The sequence below is a fragment of the Eublepharis macularius genome, chromosome 4 (assembly GCF_028583425.1).
Source record: "Eublepharis macularius isolate TG4126 chromosome 4, MPM_Emac_v1.0, whole genome shotgun sequence".
NCBI lineage: Eukaryota > Metazoa > Chordata > Lepidosauria > Squamata > Eublepharidae > Eublepharis > Eublepharis macularius.
The window spans coordinates 186,362,485-186,390,162 of NC_072793.1; the positions used below are offsets into that span (position 1 = coordinate 186,362,485).

At 45.3% G+C, this 27,678-nt stretch overlaps 1 protein-coding gene across 1 annotated transcript in view; it reads right to left on the bottom strand.

Annotated features, from left to right (window-relative positions):
* Nucleotides 1–674: 674 nt before the first annotated feature.
* The window catches only part of LOC129328497 (H-2 class II histocompatibility antigen, E-S beta chain-like), a 79,911-nt gene continuing 52,907 nt past the window's right edge, over nucleotides 675–27,678 (bottom strand). The window contains exons 5-6 of the mRNA XM_054977603.1: nucleotides 2,175–2,198; nucleotides 675–942 (exon numbers count right to left, since the gene is read on the bottom strand). Coding sequence (XP_054833578.1) covers nucleotides 929–942; nucleotides 2,175–2,198 — 38 coding nt within the window. The 3' untranslated portion in view covers nucleotides 675–928. The remainder of the gene's footprint in view (nucleotides 943–2,174; nucleotides 2,199–27,678) is intronic.

The following is a 27,678-nucleotide window of genomic DNA, read 5'->3' on the forward strand; positions in this document are numbered from 1 at the left end:
GTCCCTGCTCTACTGCTTGCTGCAAAGGTGGTGGGTGGCCCTGATCCTTTCCCTTCGTCCAGAGGGGAGGGCTGCAGACTGGGAGCGTGAGCGCCCCCCCCCCATGCATCTGAGCCAAGCTGGAGGGCGACCCATCCCCACAGCAGCTGCCTCCTTCTTCACCCTCCTCTTCATCTGGAACATGCAAGGGAGGCGAGGGGCAGCAGCTGCTGTCTATGGATTCCAGCCCTGAGGCTGGCTGGGGGCTGAAGGGCTTCCCCCATCCAGTCCCAGCAGGGTTAGGCTTCAGGGCCAGCAGGACTGAGGAGGGGGTTGTGGGGATGCATCGCCCCCCAGCTCGGCTCAGATGCATCTGGGGGTGTGCTCGCGCTCCGAGTCTGCACCTGTTTCCTTCCTTGAAAAGACAGGATCTGGTATAGCACTCTAGACCTGGGAAAGCCAAGTTTAAATCCCCCTATGATGAACTGGGCCCATTCACGCTTTCTGCCGAGCCCACCGTACAGGGCTGTTGTGGGGGAAATAGGGTGAGGGAGGCGAAAGACTGCAATCTGCTCAGAGCTCATCCCAGGAAGGCTGGGACAGAATCCAAAAGGAGAGGACGGCAGACCTGGCTAAGGGCTGAAACTCACACAGATAACCTCCATATTAAGTATTTTTAATTAAATAAAAATAGAAACTTCTCCTCCAGTTAAAGCCATCAATAATTCATGAATGCCTCTTTGCAGCCCAGTCGCAGTTGTCAGCCGGAGATCCTGGCAAACGACGGACGTGCCAGCCATCCCCGCCGCGGTTTTAGCCGCAGACGGTCAAAACGCGGCCTGAACGCAGATTACGTCCCGTGTGTGTTGGCGGGGAATCAGTAGAACGACGCGAGCATCTTCTTTGTTAAAAAATGTTTCAGGATGTAAGATCTGGAACCGTCAGAGGACTAACTGATGAGGCCTGTCAGGAAAGAGGGAGGGAGGTCCTTAGAGGCTGAAGAGGAGGAATAAATAAATAGGACGCAAAGCAAAAAAAAGCACAACCGGGCAATCCGGCGGCGTTCCCATCCGTCCTCTACCCAATCAGAAATGTGACAGGCCTCCAGCATTTGACCAAAATGTTTTCTTACCCTGTAAGTAAAAGCACCACCTGCCGGCACTGAAAAGAATAAACCCCGTGTATGCAAAGCCAGTGTGCTTTTAACAGTATTTAATCAACTGCAACTAGGGTGGCTAGGTCCCGTTACCATCCTGGCGGGAGGCTGGAGACCTGGCCCTTACCTTTCCGGAAGTGACGTCATCATGCAGCCCACACTCTGCCCTGGAAGTGCTCCTGAGCTGCGCAAAGGGCCGATTCTGCTGCACTCCGCAGTGGCCCGATTTGGGTTTCTGCAGTGTGTGCGAGTGCTGCTGAGCTCTGCAGCAGCTGGATGCGGCCTGAATCTGGCCTGATTTGGCTTGAATCTGCCCCTATTTGGCCCAATCTTGCCTGGGAGTGTGCCTCGTGGCCCAGGAGCACACTGCATGGCCCGGGGGCACGCCATAGGGCCTGGGAGCATGCCCCAGGAGGTGCATTCCCCCCCCATTGGCCAGGTAAACAGGGGCAGGGGGTGGACAGTGGGAACAGGGGATCCCCAAACCCAGCGGGGAACTGGCAACCCTAACTCCAACAGACTGTGAAGGAAGCCAGAGTTTGACCATCTCCTGTTCAGGGGGTTGTTCAGGGGGACTCGATGGAATGCAAAGGGCATCTTATCTTAAGACCCCCTGGACAGGCAGAGAAAAGGCCCCCTGTTCCCTGGGTGAGAATTTATTTATTTTATACCCCACCTTTCTCCCCAAGAGGGGCTCCAAGCAGCATCCAACATGCTTCTCTCCCCTCACCCCTTGTTCTTACTTTGAGAAAGGCAGGTGGGTCAGAGTCGTGTGTGTTGGGATGCGGGGATGGAGCAGTCCCCAGGCCCTGCCACAAGGGGCTACGTGGCAGTCAGTAGTCTGAATCGTAAAACAACTGGCCTACCTCACAGGGCTCTTGGAAGGATGACAGAGATTCTGTATCTGAAGCATTTGGAACACTCCTAGTCATTGTGACCTCTCACAGCTCTGCACAACCCTTTTAACCTGTGGGCCTTTCCTGCTTCCCAGGCAGGAGAAAGACAAAATCACTGGGGGAGATGCACGGGGGGGCCTTACCTGCAGCAGGTGCGGTGGGAAGCGCTGTGGAGAAAGAGAGAGGAAGACACAGTCAAAGCCCTGGAAGGGGTGCTGAAGTCTTTGGGTTTCCCCTGCTATGAACTGCCCTGCCCCATAAGCCTCTAAGCAGAGCCCTGCTGGCTCCGACCAGTGGGGGCCCATCCAGTCCAGCCTCCCATCTCGCCCAGTGGCCAACCAGTTGCTATGGAGGGCCAACAAGAGGGCACAGAGGCCGAGGCCTTCCCCTGATGCTGCCTCCTGGCACTGGTGTCCCAAGGTAGACTGCCTCTGAATGTGGAGGCTCCCTTCAATCTCCATGGCTAGTAGCCACTGATGGACCTCTCCTCCGTGAACCCGTCTGATCCCCTTCTAAAGCTGTCCACGCTCATTACAACACTATTCTTTAACAATTTTCAAACTGCCACAGTTCTCCTTTTACATCCCATTTTTTTCCCAGAAATTGTTTCAGTTTCCCCCAATCAACAATATATTGCCCTAGGTCAAGATCTTTAAGTTTGGTGGTTGTGGGTTTTCCGGGCTGTATTGCCGTGGTCTTGGCATTGTAGTTCCTGACGTTTCGCCAGCAGCTGTGGCTGGCATCTTCAGAGGTGTAGCACCAAAAGACAGAGATCTCTCAGTGTCACAGTGTGGAAAAGACCTGCCAAATGACCTGCCAACATCTTTTCCACACTGTGACACTGAGAGATCTCTGTCTTTTGGTGCTACACCTCTGAAGATGCCAGCCACAGCTGCTGGCGAAACGTCAGGAACTACAATGCCAAGACCACGGCAATACAGCCCGGAAAACCCACAACAACCATCGTTCTCCGGCCGTGAAAGCCTTCGACAATACATCTTTAAGTTTCCTTGTCATTTTGTCCATTTCTGCCATGTACAGCAATTTGTAAATCCAGTCTTCTACAGTTGGTATTTCTTGTGTCTTCCATTTCTGCGCATATAAAAGTCTTGCCGCTGCTGTCATGTAAAATAACAATGTTCTGTGCTGCATTGGAACTGTCTCCATTCCCAAGTTCAGTAGCAACAGTTCTGGGTTCTTATTTATTTGTATTTGTAAAATCTCATTTATTACTTCAATTATTTCTCCCCAGTACTGTTTAGCTACTTCACATGTCCACCACATGTGATATAATGATCCTTCATGTTTTTTACATTTCCAGCACTTGTCTGACATATTGGTATTTCCTAGCGCAATTTTCTTTGGCGTTAAATACCATCTGTATATCGTTTTGTACACATTCTCTTTAATGTTCGTACAGATTGAGATCTTCACTGTATTTTTCCATAGGTATTCCCATGCTTCCATTGTTATTTCTTTATGAAAATTTATTGCCCACTTCACCATCTGAACTTTCACTGTTTCATCCACCGTAAACCATTTTAAAAGTAATTTGTAAATCTTGGATATTTCTTTCTTGCCTTCCTGTAGTAACACTTCCTCTAACTCCGAATTTTCCAATCTTATTCCTCCTCTCTGGCAGTCCGCATTATAAAGGTCTCTGATCTGTCTATACTGGAACCATCCATAACAAGGAGACAATTCTTCTTCTGTCTTTATTCTCAATTTTGAATGTTTTATTTGCGTAATCTCCTTGTAAGTTAGACGTTGCTGTTCATTGTCGACAGTTCTCGGATCTATTACTTCATACGGAACCACCCATGAAGGAATTCCCTCTTCCATATACAGCTTGTATTTTTTCCAGACCGTGAAGAGGCTTCTCCGAATATAATGGTGCAAAAACAAAGAGTCTGCTTTTACTTTATCATACCACATGTATGCATGCCATCCAAATATTTTTTTGTGTCCCTCCAGGGCCAGTAACTTACGGTTTTTTAAAGTTATCCAGTCTTTCAGCCATACAAGACATACTGCCTCATGATACAGTCTTATGTTGGGCAGTTGCAAGCCACCTCTTTCCTTCGCATCTTGTAAGACCTTCATTTTCACTCGTGGTTTCTTGCCTGCCCACACAAAGTCTGAGATTTTCCTTTGCCATTTGTCGGATAATTGGTATGGTTTGTAACAAGAACATCACACGTGGTAGAACGTTCATTTTTACTGCTGCAATTCTTCCCAGCCATGATAGATTCAATTTGTTCCATTTTATTAAATCTCTCTCTATTTGTATCCACAATTTCTCGTAGTTATTTTTGAACAAATCTGTTTTTCACAGTCAGTTCAATGCCAAAATATTTTACTTTATTAGTCACCTCACAGTCTGTTATCTCCATTAGCTCTTGCTGCTTCTGTTTGGTCATGTTCTTACATAGGATCTTTGACTTCTTTTTATTCACGTAGAATCCAGCCAAATCTCCAAACTCTTTTATTTTCTCTATTACCTTTGGCATATTTTCAATTGGATCCTCTACTATTAGCATTATGTCATCCGCAAAAGCTCTGACCTTGTAGGAAAACTCTTTTATTTTCATACCTCGGATTGTATCATCTTCACGTATTTGAGTCATCAATATTTCCAAAATCAAAATAAACAACAATGGAGACAACGGGCATCCCTGTCTAGTTCCTTTACGAATTTTCAATTTTTTTGTCAAGTCCTCATTCACAATGATTGCTGCACTCTGGTCTCTATAAATTTCCTTAACCGCTTGGATGAACTTTTCTCCCATCTGCAGCTTTTCCATAGTGGCAAACATAAAATCCCAGTTCAGATTGTCAAATGCTTTTTCCGCGTCTACGAAGAAAAAACCAACCTCTTTGTCACAGTGCTTGTCATAGTATTCAATAGCGTTTATTACTGTCCTCAAATTGTCTTTAATTTGTCTGTTAGGTAAAAATCCCGCCTGTTCTTCAGCAATGAATTCCGACATCCATCCTTTCAGTCTCTCTGCCAAGACCTTTGCAAATATTTTATAGTCATTATTCAGCAACAAAATTGGTCTGTAGTTTTTAACATTAGTCAAGTCTTGTCCTTCCCTCGGTATCAGCGATATATTAGCTTCATTCCATGAGTCAGGAATCCTTTGGTCTTGCATCGCTCCATTCATTGCCTCTTTCAGGAATGGCGCCAGTTCGTTAGTCATCACTTTATAGAACTTTGCCGTTAGTCCATCTGACCTGGCGCCTTTCCTATCTTCGTTGATTGTATAGCTTCCTTTATTTCTTCTTCCATCACTTCCCTATTTAGTTTCTCTTTCCATTTTTCAGGAATTGTCGGGATTTTCATCTTATCCAGGTATTCCGCTATTAAATCTTTACTCACTTCTTTTTTTGGGTACAGTTTTGCATAAAACTTGAAAAAGGCTCTACTAATAGCCGCTTGGTCCATAAGCACCTTATCGTCTTCTAGGATTTTACTTATGACTTTCTTCTCCTTCCTTTTTTTTAGTTGCCACGCCAAATATTTCCCAGGTTTATTTGCACCTTCAAAGGACCTCTGATTTATCCTCTTTAAATTCCACTCTAATTCTTTATTGTCCATTGCTGTCAATTGTTCCTGCAGAATTTTAATATCCTGATATATCTTTTTCCCCCCCGGTCTTTTCTTGAGTTGTATCTCTTTGGCTTTTATTTTATCCAAAATTTCAGATCTCTTTTCCTCCTTTTTCCTCCTATTTCTTGCGTTCAGGTCTATTAGTATGCCTCTTACCACCGCTTTGTATGTATCCCAAACTTTGTTGGTTGGCACTTCTTTATTCAGGTTATATTGTATGAAAAATTTGGTCTCCCTTCGCAGCAATGCAATATTTTCCTCTATTTGTAACAAGTCCTCATTTATTCTCCATCCTTTTCTTTTATTATTTTTTCCCAAATCTCCACATGATTGGATTATGATCTGAGCCTACCTTTGGCATTATCTCCACCTCTCTGGTCCATAACGTCAGTTCTTTAGAGGCCCAGATCATATCTATTCTTGATAATGTAGAATGTCTTGCAGAGTAAAATGTATATTGTCTGTTCTTAGGATATTGTCTCCTCCACACATCTTCTAAACTCTCTTGTTCCTTAAGCATAAAGAATACTTTTGGTAATAGTCCTCTTCTTTTGTGAGCAGCTTTAGACTGCTTGTCCTCTTCCAAATTTGTGACACCATTGAAGTCACCTGCCAATATTATGTGATCATAAGTCAATTCATCTAGTTGTTTCTCTAAGTCCTTAAAAAAATTTTCTTTTGCACCATTAGGTACATAGATCCCAATCATCAATATTTTCTTAGAGTTCCAAATGATTTCCACTGCTAAATATCTGGCTTCTGCATCTTTTAAAACTAGTCTGGGCTGCAATTCTTCTTTTATGTACAATACAACTCCCCTCTTTTTCTTTTTAGAAGCAGCAACAAATTCTTTTCCCAATTTAACAAATTTCAAATATTTTTCATCCTGCTTTCTAATATGTGTCTCTTGCAGGCAAACTATATTACATTTTTGCTTTGATAGTCAGTGGAAAGTAGCTTTGCGTTTACAAGGTGAATTTAGTCCATTAACATTCCAAGATATAACTTTACATTCCATGATCACTTTCTTGTAGTTTTTGGTAAGTCCTTTTCATTTTCCCTAATAAAAGTCTCCATCTCATGTCCAGATCTGACGCTCTTTCTGACTCCACCAAACTCAAATGTCAGTCCTTCTGGTATTTCCCATCTGTATCTGATTTTCAACTCCTTTAGCATCTGAACCAGTTCTCTATACTTCTTCCGCTCAAACAACACCGATCTGGGCAACTCTTTCATGATTCTCACCACTTTTCCATCGACTTCCAATGGATCTTGAAATTGTTTGCTCACAATTAATTCTCTTGTGCTTCTAGTCGTAAATTGAACAATCATATCCCTTGGTAACTTCCTCTGAGCTGCGAATCTGGAATTGATTCTATACACCACGCCCAGGAAAGCTGCAATTTCTTCCTCCTCTTTCCCCAGGTATTCTGCCAAAATTTCTGTAATCTGTTCTTGGGCTGGTTTTCCCTCTACCTCTGGGACCGAGCGAAATCTGAGTTGTTTTTCCATCTGTTTACTTTCTGCCACGGCCATTCTGTCTCTCATCCCCCTCATTTCAGTCTTTTGCACATCTGCTAAAGTTTCCACCGATTCCTCTACTGTGTTGACTCTCTGCTGTGTAACTTGTAGATCATTTTGTATTTTATCCATACCTTTTGTCAGTTCTGCCATCTCCAATTTAAGGGTCACTTTAAAGTCTTTTAATTCTTTGCGAATTCCACATCTTAATCTCTTACTGGGTCTGTCCGGAGTCTACTGCCCATTGGCTTCATTGGAAGCCCTCAAGCTCTCGTATTTTGGGAGAGGGAGAAGAAGTGCCCGTTCACCCTCTCCATTCCACAAATAATTTTATAGGCTTCTTTCATGTCCCTCCTTAGACTTCGTTTATCTAAACAGAAAAGTCCCAAACTCTTTGGCCTTCCTCATAGAAAAGGGACCCCAACCCTGTGGCCACCTTGGCTGCCCTCTTCTGAACCTTGTACCTGGCTCTGCTATGTCATTGTGGAGATAGGGTGACACTGTATGCCAAATGAGGCGGCCCCATTATTATAGGAGTCCCATAATATTGGCAGTTTTATTTTCAATCCCTTTCCTCGTAGATTTTGACTCTTTCACCACTGCGGCATGTTTTGCCAACACTTTCATGGAGCTATCCGCCATGACCCCAAGCCCCCAAGCTTGGTATGCAGAACTGCCTGGAGAAGAGGGTGAACACTGACCAATATCCACACCACCCCCTTAGGCTCAGACCCCTTGATCATAATGGGGGTCCAGTTCAGATGGACCACAGAGGAGCAGAAGCTGGAAGAGCACTGGGCAGTGGGGTGGAATAACCCTCGCCCCTCCACTGGCCACCCCTCCACCCCATTACCTTTTCTCTTCTTCAGGTAGAGGAAGAGTCCCAGGGCCACAAAGACCGCCCCCAGCACAGCCCCTACAGCCCCCGTCCACACTTTGCTCTTGGCAGAGTCCGACCTCTGTGGCTCTGAGGAAAGAGAGAAGATGGGTCAGGGCCAGATGTGGCCTCTCGATTTCACAAAAGGGGATTTGGTCCATGAGGCATACGAAGGCACGGCCCCCACCTGCATCAGATCATTTGGATCCCAGAGACTAGGCTGAGCTATGAGGATGGAGTGGCTGGATTCGCATTCAGATTCTGAACCCCCCCCACCCAGAGGGAGTGGGGACTAGAGTCCAAGGGTATTTTCTGTGTTTCTGTGTTTCTGCTCTCAATGTGAAGCACTAAACTGGGAGAAAAGGAAGATGTCCAGAGGTAGCTCCAGCAAAAGGTAATTCATTTACAAGAAACGGACAGAGTTCAGGGACACAAAACTGTTCGAAACTGAGGCAAAGCAACACTTTGTCGAGGGTTAGGAGGTCTTTGGACTGGTTCCCCCTTGCTGGTGGATAAAGAGGGGGCCTCCAGGGCCTAAAGAGCCTCTGACTCCAGGTGGCTTTACAGGGAGCCCGTTCTGCCAAATAGCCACCTCCCAAAATAAAGAATTCTTTCTCAGGTTATGAGCCTCCCAGAAAGTAGAGGAGAGCCTGAAGAGATTTTACAGTTACGTTTGCAGGGACCACAAGCAGTATTCAGATGGATGTCAGAATATACGAATCTGGGTCAGGAATCCCCAGTGAACAGCAAGGACGTTCCACAGAGAATGAGGGACAGTTCAAAAATCTACCACCATCATTCTCTCCCCCTCCTTCGGTTTCATCTTGCTTGCCAATCTCTTAAGAATTTCTTTGCTGGATGCAAACAAGATCCGGCATTCTCATTCCATCCAGCCAGAAGCCTCCCTGGGAAATCACCTGGGATGGCCACTCGAACTCTGAGCTGGTCAGAGTTGACATAGGCCCTTGGAACTCCCACCCACTTGGTGTGATTGTGTCCCCGTGGGAAAGGGGAGAAGGGGGAAGCCCTCAGGCTCTTACCCCACAGCACGGTGATGGGCTCTGTCAGGCTGCTGTGCTCCACCTGGCAGGCGTAGATGTCTCCCCACTCAGGCACCGTCTCCAGCATCACCTGGTTCATGAAGGTCCAGTCTCCGTTCTGGAACTCCTCCGAGTATCCCACCCCCTCCATCTGCTCCTGCCCATTCTTCATCCACTTGAAATTAATTTCAGAGGGATAATAACCTGTCGCGGTGCATATCAGGAGGGTGTGGTGGGACTTGGTCTCTGCCTTGGTGAAGGAGATTTTCACTGTGGGCTGAGCTGGAGGGGGGAAAGAACGGGGGAAATTTCAGTGATGCAGGAGAACTGGGAAAGCACAAACAGACCAAGAAGAGGGAGCTGTTATCCTGTATGCAGCTGATAATATATCTAATGACCCCATCCATTGGTCTCTTCCCCTCCCCAGGACAGCTGATGATCCACTACTCATGTACATAAACACACCTCTTCCCCCTCCCCATCAGTTCCAGACTGCTTCCCAAACCTGCCTTGCAGGATAAAACATCCATCCAGTCTTGTATTTTCTTTCTGATAAGAATTTGGCTCCTATCTGAAGGTCACCTATATGTGGGGGGGGGGTCTGTTCTTGCATCTGGGAAGCTCCCAAGAAGGAGGCCTTCTCTGCTTGCTTGTTTCCAGCATTTGGTGCTCAGAGTAGACTGCCTCTGCACAGGGAGGTTCCAGTTCACCACCATGGCTGCCAACAGAGCTTAGAGCCAGGTCCCAATCCATGAACAACCGTGTTCTACAGGAACTCCGGTTTGGTTTCATGGTGGTCTGATGCAGCTCAGGGAGCTGGGCTGTCCGAGCTGTTGTTTTTCTGGGCTGGTGGGGTGCTAGATCGCCCGCGGCCCCCTGCTCTCAGGCGGAGAACAGGCAGGAACGCTTGAGATCCCGAGAGTGAGTTGATCTCGGCTGAGGGGGGCCCTGAATCAAGGACTCCCCTCCAGCCTTGAGGTCCCGCTCAAAGAAGGGTGGCTGAAATCTCTACAGCAGCTTTGGAGTCATCGGATTGGCTTAAGACCACCGTACCCAAGCCTCAGTAACAAATCTGGACTAATTTGAACATCTGCAACAGTGTTTACAACCCAGAAAAGAACCGGCAAGGTAAAGATCAATATCTCTTCTGTAAGCTTGAATTTGGATCGGAAGATTAAAGTTGAATCGGACATTAGACTTTGAAATTAAGCAAAAACTAATTAAGTTCACTCCGGAAGGGAAATTATATGAAAATAAGACTTTTTAAAAGAGCTAGACACAAAAAAAGGTTAATTGTTTACATACTTGTGGTTTGGAGAGATAGCAAACTGTGGGAACAGAGGAAACATTGAGAGAGGGTAGCTGAGTGAAGAGAAAGAAGGAATAGGAAGTGCGTCAAGAACCATCGAGCTGCGACTATAGAGGGATCGTTGACGGGGAAGGAAGTGCAAGAGCGCCATTTCGGAAAAGGGAAAGGGCAAAGCTTCATTGAAAACTGAAGTGCTCCATTTTGAAGCAGGGAAAGGGCAAAACTACAGTTTAAAAACCATAGAGAAAAGACGCCCGACATTTTGGACATAAAGTGCAAATTTTAAGAAAGTATTTGGATTTTAACACATAAAACAGCGGAAATAAAGTGTTTAAACCATGGAGTTGCAGAAGAGAGCGGACTTGTGGGAGCGGAGTAAATCAAGCTCCATGATGTCAAAAAAAGACTGGCAATCAGCTTTTGACAATTTGGATAAAAAAATGATGGAAGGCAATAAAGAGTTAAAAGACACCATGCAAGAGATGTTAAAAGATCTTAAGGAAACAATTAAATCTGAAGTGGCTGAACTGGCGAAGAACATGGAAGAGGTTAAGAAAGAACTACAAACGACGCAGCAAAACGTTAAAGAAGTTGAAGAAAAGACAGAGAAACTAGCTACTTCTCTCAAAGTGGAAACTTCAGTCCTAAGTAACAGATTGGCTGTGATGGAGTGTAAATATATGGATAAGCAACTTAGATTTTGAGGTGTCCCGGAAGAGGAGGGGAAAATGGTCCAAGAACAGATATTGGAGATATTAACACGATTTTTGAACAAAACAATGGAGGAGATTGCAAGCAATGTGGATTTGGCATACAGAATTAATTCAAGATATGCAGCCCAAAAGAATCTGCCTAGAGATATGATTGTACAGTTTATTACAAACAGAATGAAAGAAGAAATCGTTAGCAGGAAATTCCAAAATCCATTGGTAATGGAGGGGGAAAAGGTGAGAATAATGAAAGAATTACCCAAGAGAATTTTGATGGAAAGGAAGAAATACAGAAACTTAACTCAGACTCTGAAGGAGTTAGATATAAGATATAGGTGGGAGATTCCAGAGGGTCTGAGCTTTGAATTTAAAACAATCAGAAGAACCATTAGATCACGACATGGGATGGAGATGTTCTTCTTTGACAATGAAAAGGACTTACCTAAGAGACCTAGATTATAATCATGGAGTGTAAAGTAGTATCATGGAATGTAAATGGACTAAATTCACCTTCCAAACGTAAGGCTATTTTTCACTGGTTAGTTAAGCAACAATGTAGTATAATTTGTCTACAAGAGACCCACGTAAAAAAACAAGACTTAAAGTACTTAAAGAATAGTAAATTGGGTAGAGAATTTGTAACTGCAACAAAGCAAAAGAAAAGAGGAGTTGTTTTATATATTAAAGACGAGCTGCAACCCAAGATGATATTTAATGATTTGGAAGGCAGATATGTAGCGGTGGAATTTATTTGGAACTCCCAAAAGACATTGATAGTGGGGATTTATGAGCCAAATGGCTCTAAGGACAATTTTTTTAAGGAATTATTGAAACAACTAGACTAACAGCGCAATCCTATGGCCGGCCCCAACGCCGACGCGGCTGCACTGGTGGTGTGGCGGCGCCGCCGGGCCGGATCCTGTGCCAGCAAAGTGTGGCCGCAGCGGCGCCCGCAGCAGCGCAGAGATGCAATTTTGGAGAACCAGAAAGTGTTGTGGGCGGGTCTGATCCACGGCCGCCGCCAGGCGCAGCCAAAGGGCGCTGTTCCTGACAAGCGTCAGGGGGAGGGGCCAGGAAAGGCGCAGCCTATGGGCAGCACGCGATCCCGGCCAGGCCCCAGAGCAGCAGGCAAACCGCGCCCATGCTGGCAGACTGCCTCGGCTCGTGTGTCGGGCGGGGCTCGCAGTCGGGAAGGAGAGGGGTGGGCGTAGTCTGAGAAGCCTTTCCCCCGTTTGCCCAATGTAGCACCAAGTCCCTGGCGGCCGCGTCCAGAGAGGTTGGCATGGGACTGGCAGGCGCCCTGCCATGAGGAATCCAGGGCAGCAGCCAGTCTCTGGCAGCAGGGGACAGCCCCCAAGTGGTGCCGAAGGGGAGGGCTGGCCTGAGGCCGCCACCAAGAGGCAGACACAGCGGGCCTGCCCCCTCGTCCCCATCCCAAGGCAAAGAACACAGACACCCATTGCACAGAAATCAGCCTTTATTATTATATCATCCCACCTCCCCCAGCAGACGTGAGGAAGGGGAGGCGTGTAGGAGAGCCGTCTGTGCAGCAAAACACCCCACCCCACCCCCAAGGCGGCAGCGGCGGTCACCGGCGAGGCCGGCGGCCGGACCCCCTTGGCCGTCCACGGGCCCGGCCTCTCGCACGCAACTGGGCCCGAGGGAGGGGTGCCTCTGGGGCGGGTGGAGCTGCTGCAGCGGGTGGGGCCGGAGGGTCGAGGATGGCGACGAGCCGCCCGAGCAGGGCTTCGGCACGGACTTGAGAGGCACACCCCACCCCTCCCAACAACCATGGCCTGTTGGCGTGGGAGGCTGGCAACTGCTCCACGGGATTGGATGCGAGGCAGGACGCCCTGGGGTGGAAGGTGTTGGAATGACCAATGGGGCTGCTGCAGACGCCCGAGGGGCTGGACCCACTCTGGGAGGCGGCCGCTCATGGGACTGTGTTGCTGGGGCTGCGGCTGCGATGGGGGCGACCCTCCCCAGGCGCGCGAGACCTCCTGCCCGGGATATGGCATCCACCTGCCACCACCCTGGATTCTCCATTGGTGGGGGCTAGGGTTCCAGCGAGCGGACCGTTTGCCCTGCCATCTCCCGCCCCCTTGCAGCTGCAGCTCGCACCACCCTCTCCCTGGCTTATCGTGTGCCAGCTACTCTCCCCACCGGGGATCCCCGCTCACATGCCCCGCCCCAACCCTCTACCTGGCCATAGATACAGGGGGGTTAGCCGTGTTAGCCTGTGGTAGCGAATTCAAAAAGGGTCCCGTAGCACCTTTACAACTATCCAATTTTATTGTGGCACAGGCTTCTGAGAATCAAGTTCTCTTCGGCAGATGGGTGGTACAGACACTGGTCAAATACAGAGGAGGAGGGGGGGAGGAGGGAGGGAGGGGGCGGGGAGGCAAGACGGGGTGTGTCGGATACATTTGTGGCAATGTGCAGGTGGGGAGATGTGACGGGAGTGTTGGGGGAGGGGCGGAGGACGAAGTCAGACTCGCAGACACAGAAAACAGTTGTTGTACATCTCGTTTTATTGCACTGGAAAGAGCGGGCTTGCGTTTAGGCTGGCGAGGGAGCCGGAGCATTCCACACAGCCCTCCTTCCCGCTCGGAGGGGCGGGGCTGGGATGCAGGCCGCGGCGCGACGGTGCTTCCTGGGCTGCAGCCAACCGTCCGTCAGAGATGTTTGGGGAGGGCGGGGCGCGGGGGAGCAGCCATGCCCTGGACGTGCCTGTGGGGGAAAAAGACACGTGTGGGCTTTGCCTCATTCCACTGGCAAGGCAAGCCCCACACTCCGCCATCCGGGGGGGGGGTTGCACATGGTCGAGGGCAGCAGCTGATGCATGACGGTCTGGTGAGGATGCACTCGGCCTTGGCAAGCCTTTACCTCTAAGGGAGAGAATGAGCTGGTCACAACAAACACCTGGCCACATGTGGTTTTCGAGGCGCCTGCCTCTGAGGCAGCCAGGGGCGGCCATGGTTGCCCCCCACCCCTGCTGGGCCTCACCCAAAGCGGCAAGTGAGCGGGTGGGTTCAGGTGAATGGGCGGTTTGCACTAATCTGCGGAATTCCCTTCTGTCACGGAAGGGTTAATTTGTTTGTGCTTAGTTAGAAGCAACTAGCTTGCATGAGTCCAGTTAGATGCTGAGTTGTTCTTCCTGTCAGGGTAGAAAGGGGGTTAGGCAGACATTTGCACTTCTTCCCTTTTACGAGAAGTCCGCCCACTTTTTCGCAAAGTCCCCCGAGTGCATTCCGTGCCTGCCACCGTGAATGCCCTCACCCCCGTTCGGTGTTCAAAGGGGCAATGCCACTCAGCACACCGCTCAGCACACGGACAGAGGGACAGAGCCTCCGGCGACGTGCTCACTTACCTGAGGGTTTTGGCCGGCGCAGGCCAGATGTTTTGTAGGGCGCGGTCGCAGGTGATTGGGTGCGGAGAGGGGGGCTCGTCCACGCCGGGCGCGCACGCTGATTGGTCCCCGGGATAGTTCTCATCCTATGCTCCTTCGGGCCATGGAGGCGGGGCTGGGCGCTCGGAGAGGGGGACGGTTTTTCGCCGTTCCATGAGCGCCTATGGGCTATGCCTTCTTTTTCCGTGGCGTAGCTTTTTTGTGCTGCTGTGGGCGTTCCTGCTTCTGGAGGGGCTTAGGGAGCAGACTAACTCTGGCCCTGCCCTCCCCCCATGCCCCCCATGCTGGCGCAGGGCTCTACGCCGCTCCTCCGCCTTTGCCCAGCCGCCTGAGGCTTGCGCTGGTGCCGGCCCGCCGGCAGAGGGCAACTTACGTGGGCGTAAAGCCCAGATACGCCGTCACAGGCCTTAGTTCAGTTCCTATTCAGTTTCCCTGCCCCTCTTAGGATTGGGCTGCCAATGTCAACAAAAGAAAGTCAAAGTTCTTGTGTAAGAACATGACTAAACAAAAACAGCAAGAACTAATGGATATTACCAGTTGTGAGGTAACACAGAAAGTAAAATATTTAGGAACAGAATTGACTGCAAAGAATATTGACTTATTTAAGAACAATTATGAGAAGCTATGGCAGCAAATAGATAGAGATATGATTAAATGGAATAAGTTGAATCTGTCATGGCTAGGAAGAATAGCAGTAATCAAAATGAATGTGTTACCAAGAATCATGTTTCTACTGCAAACGATACCAATAATAAGGGATCATAAACCATTTGATCAATGGCAAAGGAAAATATCGGACTTTGTATGGGCAGGGAAGAAACCCTGAGTGAAAATGAAAGTGTTATGTGATGCCAAAGAAACAGGGGGACTAGAATTACCAAATATACGACTGTACCATGAAGCAATATGTCTTGTGTGGATTAGGGAATGGATGTTATTAAAGGATCTTAAGCTCTTAACACTCGAAGGTTACAAAAAGCTCTTTGGTTGGCATGCTTATTTATGGCATGATAAAATTAAATTTGATTCTGTGTTTCTGCATCACTATATAAGAAGCCTCTTCACTGTTTGGTTAAAATATAAAAAATATTTAGATGAAGGTATGCCGATGTGGGTGGTGCCATTGGAAGTTATCGACCCAAGAACAATTTACAATAGAGAAGAATGTTTGACTTATAAGGAAGTGTTGAAAGTGGAACAAAATAAGATTAACCTTAAAACGAATGAGGAGTTACCCTCTCAATATGGATGGTTTCAATATAGACAGATTAAGGATTTGTATGATTCGGATCGCCAGAGAATTGGATTTAAATTGAAAGACTCTGAATTAGAAGAATGTACATTGCAGGATGCCAAAAAAATGATATCTAAAGTTTATAAGATTTTGTTAAAATGGCACACAGAGGATGAAACTGTTAAAGTACAAATGGTGAAGTTGGCTATAAATTGTAATAGAGATATAACAATAGAGGCATGGAAATACCTGTGGAAAAATACACTGAAGATATCTACGTGTACCAACATTAAAGAAAATGTTTATAAGATGATGTATAGATGGTACTTGATGCCAAAGAAGATAGCAAATGGGAATAACCAAATGTCAGATAAATGTTGGAAATGCAAGAAAAAGGAAGGTTCTTTCTATCACATGTGGTGGACTTGTGAAATAGCAAAGCAGTTTTGGGGGAATATTGTAGAAGTGATGCCAGAAATATTACAAAAGCAAATAAATAAAAACCCAGAATTGCTACTGCTAAATCTGAATTTAGAAGGAAATTCTATACAAGACAGGACATTAATATTTTATATGACAACGGCGGCAAGGATTTTATATGCTCAGGTTTGGAAGACGCAAGAAGTACCATCTATAGAAAACTGGATACAAAAGTTGCTGCACATGGCAGAAATGGATAAATTAACGAGGAAGTTAAGAGAACAGAATTCAAAAGAATTTTTTAATGACTGGGGGAAATTGAAACAATATTTAGAGAAGAAATGGGACGTGAAGGGAGAGTTATGGTTGTTTGATAATTATTAATTGGGCAATAAAAGAGGAGATGCTGATCTTTACAAGAAATATAGATAAGTTAGAAATGTAATCTAGTTGAGAAATGTATTTTATTAAAGAAAGTACTTAAAGAAGGTAATTAAGGGTATAAGAATTAATTAAGCAAGTTAATTAGAGATATAAGAAGTAATATTATACTTTATTACTCGCCCAATAATTTTTTTAAAAAAACAACAACAACAACAACTGCGTTCTACGAAAGGAACAGCCTTCTCCTCCCAGGACTGCCTTTGTGGAGGAAGTCCATCTGAAGCTTGGGCAAGTCCAAAATGTGTAGCATTGAGCAATGCAGGAGTTCTGTGTTTGGCCGTCAGAGCTGCCTATCAGGGTTTGCAGGGATGAGATTGGAATGCCCATGGCTACAGAACACCCCATTCCCCCTCCCTTCTCTGGGAGTCTTCTCCCAACTTGTAACTGCTTTGTAGCTCTGTGGTTGGAAGGAAGTCCTGGCAATCAAGGTAAGCTGGGCTTCCATTTGGGTTTCCAGGGCAACAGAAGGAGCGCAGACAGAGTTCAGGCATTCCCCCGGCTCTGTTTCCAGGGGAATTGATTGCTGGTGCCTGACTGTCTGGCTTCCCAAACCGCAGCCGAAAGCACCGAACTAGGCTTCTTCCGATCGCTGGTTCCTTGGACGAGGACAATCACGAACTGCCAGATTGCGATCGCGCGATTGCCAATTTTGTGGGTTTTTGAAGTTTGTATTGTGGTTCATGCCCATCTCTACTGGTGAGGCAGGACTTCCCTTTGCTGAAGCCAGGCTGATTTTCCCACACCAGGGTTTGTATCTTTGCATCCTACTATATAATTGAGTAAGCGTGTTTCAGACAACTCACTTTATACCCTGGTACACCACCAGAAGGCACTGCCACACAGGGAAGCCCAGGCAAGGCACCATGTCCCTCCAGAAAATGGGCCGTGACAGGAAGGCCAGGCTGGGATCGAGAGGGGAACAGGTGGCAATACCAACTCCCTGCTTTCACCCAGATGGTGTTAGGAGCAGAACAGGTGGCAATAATCACCCCCCCCCACACCTTAACCCAGCTAATATTAGGAGCAGAGCAGGTGGCAATACCTGCCTTTGCCTTAATCAAGCTGGTATTAGGAGTGGAGCAGGTGGCAATGTCAACTTCCTGTCTTCACCCAGCTGGTATTAGGAGTGGAACAGGTGGCAATGCCCACCCAATGCCTTATCCCGGCTGTTATTAGGAGTGGAGCACGTGGAAATGCCCGCCCCCTCCTTAACCCTGCTGGTATTAGGAGCGGGCAGGTAGCAATATCCACCCCCCTTCAGCCATCTGGGATCAGGAGTGGAGCAGATGGCAGAACTTCCAGTCTGGAATAATAGAGACCTGACGTTGCCTAGGGAGCTGGGCAATCAAGAGCGACTGTTTCGGGCAGGCCAGGTGCACAGATTACCTGCTGCCACCCCTCTCCAGGCAGGAGAGGGGCCGGGATGCTACAAGACCCTGAAAGCGAGTGATCTCGGCACTGGGGGGGGGGGTTCTGAATAAAGGATTTCTCCTGGCGCCTTGAGGTCCCCTCTGAGAAGGGCGAGCTACAATCTCTGCAGAGCTCTTTTGAGTCAAAATTTGGCGTAAGGCCTCCAGAATCCAGGCTTCAGTATCGGATTTGATCAACTTTGAATGTAAGAAGCAGCACGAACAATCCAAACGGAACAAAAGAAGGTAAAGATTACTATCTATTTTTTGGACTAAAAATTGAAAGAAAGAGCCAGTAAAAAGTGAAACTAATGGACTGAGCTGGTTGCAGAAAAGAGGAGGAAGGCAATCAAGGGAAAATTGGGAGAATTCGATGGAATTTTAAAGCATTAAAGAAGAAAAAATAGAATTGTTTACACATACCTGTGGTTTTGGTGGAGATATTGGCAGTGAGAAAGGGGAGGGAGCGCGAGAGGAGATGGAGCAACTATTGCGAGACTGTTAAGGAAATTGAGGGCAGTGAATTTTTGCCTAGATGGGAGTCAATACAGGATGTTGTGAAGGAAGCGCTGAGAGTGCGGAAGAACAGGGAAGAGAAGGCGGGGAAAGATCGCGAGACAGAGGAGACAAGAGGTCAAGAGGAAGCGAATGCCCGCCATTTCAAGAAGGGAAAAGGAGAAAGGAATTTACCATAGAGAAATTGTGCCCGACATTTTGGTGAGGTCAAATTTGAAAAGTTTATAAAATAAAAAGGGAAAAAAAGAAGAAAAAAGGGGGGAAAGACTGATTGGCTTAAAGCAGTTAACAAGGCGGACTTTAAAAACAGAGCTTAGAAAGAGAGCCGAGACTTGGGGTGGTACAAAGGTCAGTCCAGGCATGACAAGGATAGCGGATAGGGATTGGCAGAATGCCACGGACGCGCTAGAAAAGAAAGTGCTGGATAGTAATAAAGAAATAGGCCAATCTATTCAAAAATGGGAAGAAAACCTGATTAAAAATATGAAAGAGTTGATAAAGGCAGAGGTGACAGAGTTATAGAATATAGATGAAATGAAGAAGGAGCTGCAAGCAACTACCCAAACAGTCCAGGAGGTGGAGCAAAAGACTACCAGTTTAAAAGAGGAAAATCAAAGACTCCAGGAATGTGTGGCAGTGATAGAGTGTAAAGTCACTGAAAATCAGCTGAGATTTAGAGGAGTGCTAGAGAGTACAACGCAGAATGTGCAAGAGCAAATTATTGCTATTTTGGTAGAATTTTTAAACAAGCAGCCAGAAGAAATAGAAGTAAACTTGGATCTAGCATATAGAGTGAACTCCAGCTATGCACAACAGAAGAATTTACCGAGGGATGTAATTGTACAACTGACAACTAAAAGAATGAGAGAGGAAATTTTGAGAAAGCACTATGCAAGTCCTTTGATAATGGAAGGAAGTAGAATTAGAATCATGAAAGAACTTTCTTAAAAAAATACTCCAAGAACAAAAGAAATATAGAAAATTAACAGAAAAATTGAGGGAGAAGAATATCAGGTATAGGTGGGAAATACCCGAAGGTTTGAGCTTCCATTTTCAATCTGCAAGAGTCAGCATCAAGTCAAGACATGAAATGACAGTGTTCCTGCTTGATAATGAAAGAGACTTTCCTGGAGTTATTAAAACATAGTATTATGGAGTACAAATTGGTATCTTGGAATGTTAATGGACTAAATTCACCCCAAAAATGTAAAGCAATTTTTCATTGGCTAAAGAAACAAAATTGCAATATAGTATGTTTGCAAGAGACACACATTAAAGACCAAGATTTTAAATTTCTTAAAAATGGACAGTTAGGAAAAGAATTTTTGGCTTCTGCAAAACAGAAAAAAAGAGGAGTGGTGATATATGTCAAGGAAGAATTGGATCCCAAATTCATTTTTAAAGACAAAGATGGAAGATATTTGGCGGTAGAAATAATGTTGAATTTCAAAAAGACTGGTTCTAGGAATTTATGTGCCCAATGGGGCTAAAGACGATTTTTATAAGGAGATAATTCAAAATTTGGATCAATACTCTTATGACCAAATTTTAATGGCTGGGGACTTTAATGGTGTTGTTAATTTACAGTTAGACAGAGCTAAAGTCAGTTCAAAGAAAAACAGGGAAGCTGCCAAAATCTTTCTTCGAACTGATAGGACAAGAAAATTTGGAAGATATTTGGAGAAAATGGAATCCTAAAATAAAAGACTTTACGTTTTACTCTGCAAGACATCAGTCCTTTTCAAGAATTGATATGATTTGGGCAACTAATGATATAAGTCTATTGACAAAGAAAATAAAGATAATGCCAAAGGTGAGTTCAGATCATAATCCAATGGTGTGGAAAGCCTCGACGGGACACAAAAAATTTAGGTGGAGACTAAACAAAGACCTCCTTCAGAGTCAAGAGAATATGGAATTTGTTCAAAGGGAGACAAAGTAATTTTTTCAATATAACATCGGGCAGGAAGTGCCAATACATACAGTTTGGGATGCCTATAAAGCAGTGATGAGAGGGAAAAGAAAGGGAAAAGAAATTCCAAGATATTCAGGAAAAAATATGTAAGAAGGAACAAGAATTAAAGAAGAGACCAGGAAAGAAAAAAACAATTCAAGAAATTAAGATACTACAGGAGCAGCTAAGGGCCTTTATAAATAGAATGGAAATTAAAGAGTTTACAGCAAAAATCTTTTGAAGGGGCAAATAAGCCAGGGAAGTATTTAGCATGGCAACTGAAGAAAAAAAGGGAGAAAAAAATAATTGGTAAGATAGTGGAGGAAGAGAAAGAACTAATGGAACATCAGGTTATAAAAAGAGCATTTTACAAGTATTATGACAAACTATTTCAGAAAAGGATAATAGAACCAGGAGAAATAGATAGGTATTTGGAAAAGGCTAAGTTACCTAATATTTCAAATACTATGAAAGAAATATTAAATGCTCCAATTACTGAAGAAGAAATTTTAGAAGCCATAGAGTCAACTAAGGTAGGGAAAGCACCAGGTCCAGACGGAATTTCTGCAAAATTTTATAAAGTAATGAAAAAAGACCTGGTGCAGACCCTACAGAAGCTGATGAATGAGATTATGAAGAAAAAAAGGACTACCAAATATGTGGAATGAAGCAAATATTTCATGGATCCCAAAGGAGTTGCAAGATTTAACAGACATGAAGAATTATAGGCCCATATCTCTATTAAATAATGATTATAAAATTTTTGCAAGAATTTTAGCGGAAAGGCTGAAGAGATTTTTAATGGACTTTGTGGGGGACGAACAAACCGGATTTTTATCTAGCAGGCAAATTAGGGACAATTTAAGAGTCATGATGGATGCCATCGAAAACTATGACAAGCACCCCGAAAAGGAGGTGGGTTTTTTCTTTGTAGATGCGGAGAAGGCCTTTGACAATTTAAATTGGAACTTTGTTTTTAACAATGGAAAAGATGGAATTGGGGCAAGAATTTATAGAAGCCGTGAAAGCAATTTATAAAGATCAAAGAGCATCATTATGTATAAATTCCGACCTGACAGAAAAATTTGAGGTAAGAAAAGGTACAAGACAAGGATGTCCACTTTCATCTTTGTTGTTTGTTATGGTGTTAGAAATATTGCTGAGGCAAATAAGGGAAGATGACAGTATTAAAGGTATAAGACTCAGAGGTTTTTCTTATAAATTCAGAGCTTTTGCAGACAATGTGATGTTTATAGTGGAAAAACCAGTCCAGACTTTACCATTATTGTTAGAAAAAATTAAAGAATTTGGAGATCTGGCAGGGTTTTATATTAACAAATTAAAGTCTAAACTGCTCTGTAAAAATATGACGAAAAAGAAAGAAGTGGAGCTAATGAATGTTACAAATTGTGAAGTGGTTCAAAAAACAAAAGACCTGGGAATAGAATTAACAATGAAAAATATAGCTTTATTTAAGAACAACTATGAAAAGCTGTGGTCGCAGATAGAAAGAGATATGCTGAAATGGAACAAATTGAATTTGTCGTTGCTGGGGTGTATTTCAGTCGTAAAAATGAATGTGTTACCTAGAGCTATGTTCATGTTACAAACTATCCCAATTGTAAAAGACAAGAAACATTTTGATAAATGGCAAAGGAAAATATCAGAATTTGTGTGGGCGGGGAAAAAGCCAAGAGTCAAGATGAAGGTGTTGTGTGATGCAAAGGAAAGGGGTGGATTGCAATTACCAAATTTGAGATTGTACCATGAGGCGATATGTTTAACATGGTTGAGAGACTGGGCAAAATTATCTAATCATAAATTGTTAACTCTGGAGGGTCATAACAATGTTTGGTTGGCATGCATATTTATGGTATGATAAGCATAAAATGAACGGTATGTTTCAACATCATTTTGTGAGAAGAAATGTTTTTATGGTTTGGCAAAAGTATAAGAAGTTTATTGGGGAGAAAAGGCCCATGTGGATTGTTCTGGCAGAAGTTGTAAATCCATATACTGAGTACAAGGGAGAAGACTGGATAACCTACAAAGAACTATTGTGGATAGACAGAGATTCTTTTAAAATGAAGGCCCACGAGGACTTACCGTTTAGGTATGGTTGGCAGTGTCAGACTGCGGCTTATTAAAAGTTGCAATCCAGACTATCTCTTGCAATTAGACATGAGTCCATTGGTTTCAAAAGACTTTTACTGAATATAAACAACCATTATAGTCCACTGGCCAAGATTCAATATGTTGGCTGGTACATGGGTATTGTTACGAATGAAGGTAAAGATTAGGATACAGAATAGCATAGCCCAGCAAGTCCCATCCTCCCCCCACAGTTCCCAAAACACGCGGCATGAAGCTGAGAGAATGAAACTTTCCCAAGGCTGGAAAGGCTGTAGTCAAAACATTCCTCTTCGTTGAGATGTTGCTGTACTGCTTGGCACCTGCAAAAGAAGAGCTTAAAACACTGACAGGATTAAAATGGAGTCTCTCTGGTTAGAACATACAAGCAACCTATGTCAGACCTGACATTTCTGCCCCCTCTAAAATGCTCTTCCCCCTGGTTTGAGAGGGTAGAGGTTGTGAAAGGATTTAATTAATTGGGGGGCATGAACATGAATATCCTCCACCCACTAATCAAACCCAGAATCAAAGTCCTTCCACCTGATAAGGTAAAACAGTCTATTACATTTAATTTTAGAGTCCAAAATCTGTTGTACTTCATAATGGACCTGGTCATCGATTAGAGTTGGAATGGGAGGAGCACGGGTGTGCCATTGGTCTGCTGGAGGGACCTTTTTCAATAAGCTGATGTGGAAAGTCGGATGGACGTGGCGAAGGTTTTTTGGCAAATCGAGTGCTACCGTCACTTTATTGATGATTTTTCGGATTGGAAAAGGCCCCAGGTATTTCAGTGCTAATTTACGGATGGTCTAGGCGACTTTCAAATTTTTTGTAGACAAATAAACGAGGTCTCCAGGTTGTAATTCCCAGTCGGCCGCATGATGGCTATCAGCGTATTTCTTATAGTCTTGCTTGGCTTTGTTAAGATGTTGTTGAATAAGAGTCCATTGCTGAGCTGCCTCCCCCCACCATTCTGAAACATCACGGGAGGCAGTTGCAGGGGGCAGAGCTTCAAATGGAAACGGTTTAAAATGGTAGCCATACACTACTTTGAAGGGTGTTTCTCCGGTAGATGCATGTACACTATTGTTGTAAGAAAATTCAGCCAAAGGCAACAAATCTATCCAATTGAATGTTGAAAATTGATATAGCAACGAAGAAACTGTTCTAACAATTGATTAGTTTTTTCAGACTGCCCGTCGGTTTGCGGATGATGTGCGGAACTTAAACCTTGTTCAATTCCCATTAGTTGCATAAGCTCCCGCCAGAAGTTGGCAACGAATTGTTCGCCGTGGTCGGATATCACCTTAGATGGAAAAGAATGGAGTTTTACAATGTATTTCAGAAAAATATCCGCCAATCTTTTTGCCGAAGGCATTGTGGTGCAAGGAATGAAGTGGGCTTGCTTAGAAAACAGATCCACGACTACTAAAATGCAGGTGTGATTTTTGGAGGGGGGAAGATCTGCGATGAAATCCATAGAAATAATTTCCCACGGCCTACTTGGAGTTTCAAGGGGTTGTAAAATCCCAGGGGGTTTTCCCTTCCGCGTTTTGGCGCTGAGGCAAATGGGGCATGAAGCTACATATTGTGAAATGTCTTTGCGCATGCCCGGCCACCAAAATTGCCTCTGAACCAGATGAAGAGTTTTCAAATATCCATAATGGCCAGCTGTTGGGGCATCATGACTGCGTTGTAGTACTTCTTTTCTTAAAGCTTTCGGGACATAGAATTGATTACCCCAAAGCCATTCCCCCTGTTCGGATTGAATTAATTTGTCTTTGGATATATTGTCCCCCTCCTTCTCGACTTTGCTTTTCAGTTTTGTCTCCACCCATTGTCTGTCTGAGGAGGTTGTGCTGTGCGACTGTGCGTGGTAACCACACACCCTAGCTGGGTAGGCGAAAACACTGTGTCTATTGTCTCCTCCCGTTTGCTTTTATGTTGGGGCATGTGCGAAAGGGCATCCGCTAGGAAATTGGTTTTGCCTGGCAGGAATTGGAGGGTGAAGTTGAATTTTGAAAAATATTCCACCTATCTTAACTGTTTGGCATTGAGCCTCTGAGGGCTGCGTAACGCTTCTAAATTTTTATGGTCTGTCCAGACTTCAAACGGATGACGCGACCCTTCTAGCCAATGTCTCCAAGTGGAGAGCGCCGCTTTTACGGCAAATGCCTCCTTCTCCCACACATTCCAGTTTCTTTCTGCTTCAGTAAATTTACGAGAAAGGTATGCACAGGGTTTGAGGATATTGTCTGTTCCCCGCTGGAGAAGGACGCCTCCAATGGCCGTATCGCTGGTGTCCACCTGCACTATGAATGGGCGATTTTCATCGGGGTGCTGCAACACTGGTTCGGATACAAATTGCTGTTTTAATTGATTAAAAGGTAATTGGCATTGTGGCGTCCAATTCAGTTTAGCTTTTGGTTTTTTAGCTTGTTCCCCTTTATCTTTAGTTTTTAGAAGTTCAGTAAGGGGAAGAGTAACTTGGGCAAAGTTTTGTATAAATTCTCTATAGAAATTGGCAAACCCCAGGAAGGATTGCAATTCTTTACGAGTTGTGGGGGTTTGCCAGTCTTGAACAGCCTTGACTTTGCCCGGATCCATTTTTAGCCCATCTTTCGAGATAGAATATCCCAAATAAGTAAGTTCAGTTTTGTGGAATTCACATTTAGACAGTTTGATGGGTAGATTATTACACATGAGAGTAGTTAATACTTGCTGCACTAGGCGAACATGTTCCTTTTCAGAATCAGAGTAAATTAATACATCATCTAGGTAAAAAACTACCCCCTTGTACAAGAATTTATGCAGTACTTCATTGATCATGGACATGAAAACCGAAGGGGCCCCGGACAAGCCAAAAGGCATAACTAAATATTCATATTGTCCCAATTGCGTATTGAACGCGGTTTTCCATTCATCCCCCTCTCTTATACGAACGTGGAAATAAGCATCTTTTAAGTCCAATTTTGTGAAGATCTTACCTTGGGCCACGACGTTGAGGAGATCCCTGATGAGAGGAATGGGATAGGTGTTTGTGGAGGAGACTGCATTAAGTCCTCTGAAGTCCGTGCGCAGTCTCAATCCCCCATCTTTGTTTTTAACAAACAGCACCGGTGCAGCATGGGGGCTGTTTGCTGGTCGGATAAATCCCCTTTGGAGATTAGTGTCAATGAATTTGCGGAGCTCCTCTCTCTCATTTGGGCTCATGGGATAAAGTCTACCTTTGGGTAAGGTGGCTCCTGGGATAAGTTCCACTGCACAATCAGTTCTTCTACGGGGAGGTAAGGTGTTGGCCTCTTCTTCAGTAAAAGCTTGTAAATAGGCTCTGTACGGTTTGGGTATTTGATTGATTTCCTCCTGGGTCAGGAGTGCAACCTCTGTGAGGGTAGGATTATTACCCCAGTTCTGGTCCCAACGATGAGACTTGCAAATATCCGTTTTGAAAGTGATACTTCCAGCTGCCCAAGTAATGTCCGGGTTGTGATCCCACAACCATCTGCTTCCCAAAATTAACGGGTACTTTGCTGTAGAGCTAATTACAGAGGATCTTGTCTCCCAGTGTTGGCCCATGCCTGTAATGACCGGTACTGTTTAGGTAGTAACTGGATTCATATTGGTGCCATCCATTTGTTCAAAAATGACCGGGTTTTCAAGTTGTCTTACTGGGAGTACTAGTCCATTCACTAAAGCTGGTGCAATTATGTCTTTGGAGCACCCAGAGTCGATAAGCGCTTGCACCCGAATATGAGTCTTTCGTTCAGGATTAACTAATGTAACAGGCATGAATAGTATGGACCCTTGAGGTCTATCCACTATGGGAACTGACTGAGTGTTGATCTGCCGTTTGGGTCCGCTTACGACAGATCCATCTCGTTTCCTGAATTAGGACTCTAGGGCGCGTCTTCGCCGATTAGAGCGGTTGGGTCAAGGTCCATAACTTCCTCTAGCTCTAATCCTCTTTCAGGAGGGTTCCTTCGGAACGTACCTCTCCCACGCGAAGTTCGCTGAGCGGGCATCGGGCGGGATGGCTGGGGAAGGGTGGCAGGGGCTGGGCGCCGTGGTGGGAACGGAGTTCTTTGTGTCAGGTCTGGGATATGTTCCTTTTATGTTCTAACCAGAGAGACTCCATTTTAATACTGTCAGTGTTTTAAGCTCTTCTTTAGCAGGTGCCAAGCAGTACAGCAACACTTATCTCAAAGAAGAGGAATGTTTTGACTACAGCCTTTCCAGCCTTGGGAAAGTTTCATTCTCTCAGCTTCATGCCGCGTGTTTTGGGAACTGTGGGGGGAGGATGGGATTTGCTGGGCTATGCTATTCTGTATCTTAACCTTTACCTTCATTCGTAACAATATACGTGTACCAGCCAGGATATTGAATCTTGGCCAGTGGACTATACTGGTTGTTTATATTCAGTAAAATCTTTTAGAACCAATGGACTCATGTCTAATTGCAAGAGATAGTCTGGATTGCAACTTTTAATAAGCCACAGTCTGACATTTTGTTATGAATCACAATTCCCACCCCCTGCCTTAACCCAGCTAATATTAGAAGCGGAGCAGGTGGCAATGCCCACCCCCATCTTAACCCAGCTGGTATTTGGAGTGGAGTACGTGGTAATGCCCATCCAATGCCTTAACCAAGCTGGTATTAGGAGCAGAGTAGGTGGCAATGCCTGTCCAATGCTGGTATTATTAGTGGAGAAAGTGGTATTGGCCGTCCCTCACAATCCAGCTGGTATTAGGAGCGGGGCAGGTGGCAATGCCTGTTTCCCCTTCAGCCATCTGGGATCAGGAGCGGAGAAGGTGGCAATGCCCGCCCTCTGCCTTCACCCAAGTGGTATTAGGAGCGGAGCAGGTGGCAATGCCCATCCACCACCTTAACTCAGTTGGTATAAGGAGCAGAGCAGGTAGCAATGGCCACCCCTCTTCAGCCAGCTGGATCAGGAATGGAGAAGGTGGCAATGCCTTCCCCAACTCATATTAGAAGCAGAGCAGGTGGCAATGCCCACCCCTGGCAATTCCCACCCCCGCCTTAACCTAGCTGATATTAGGA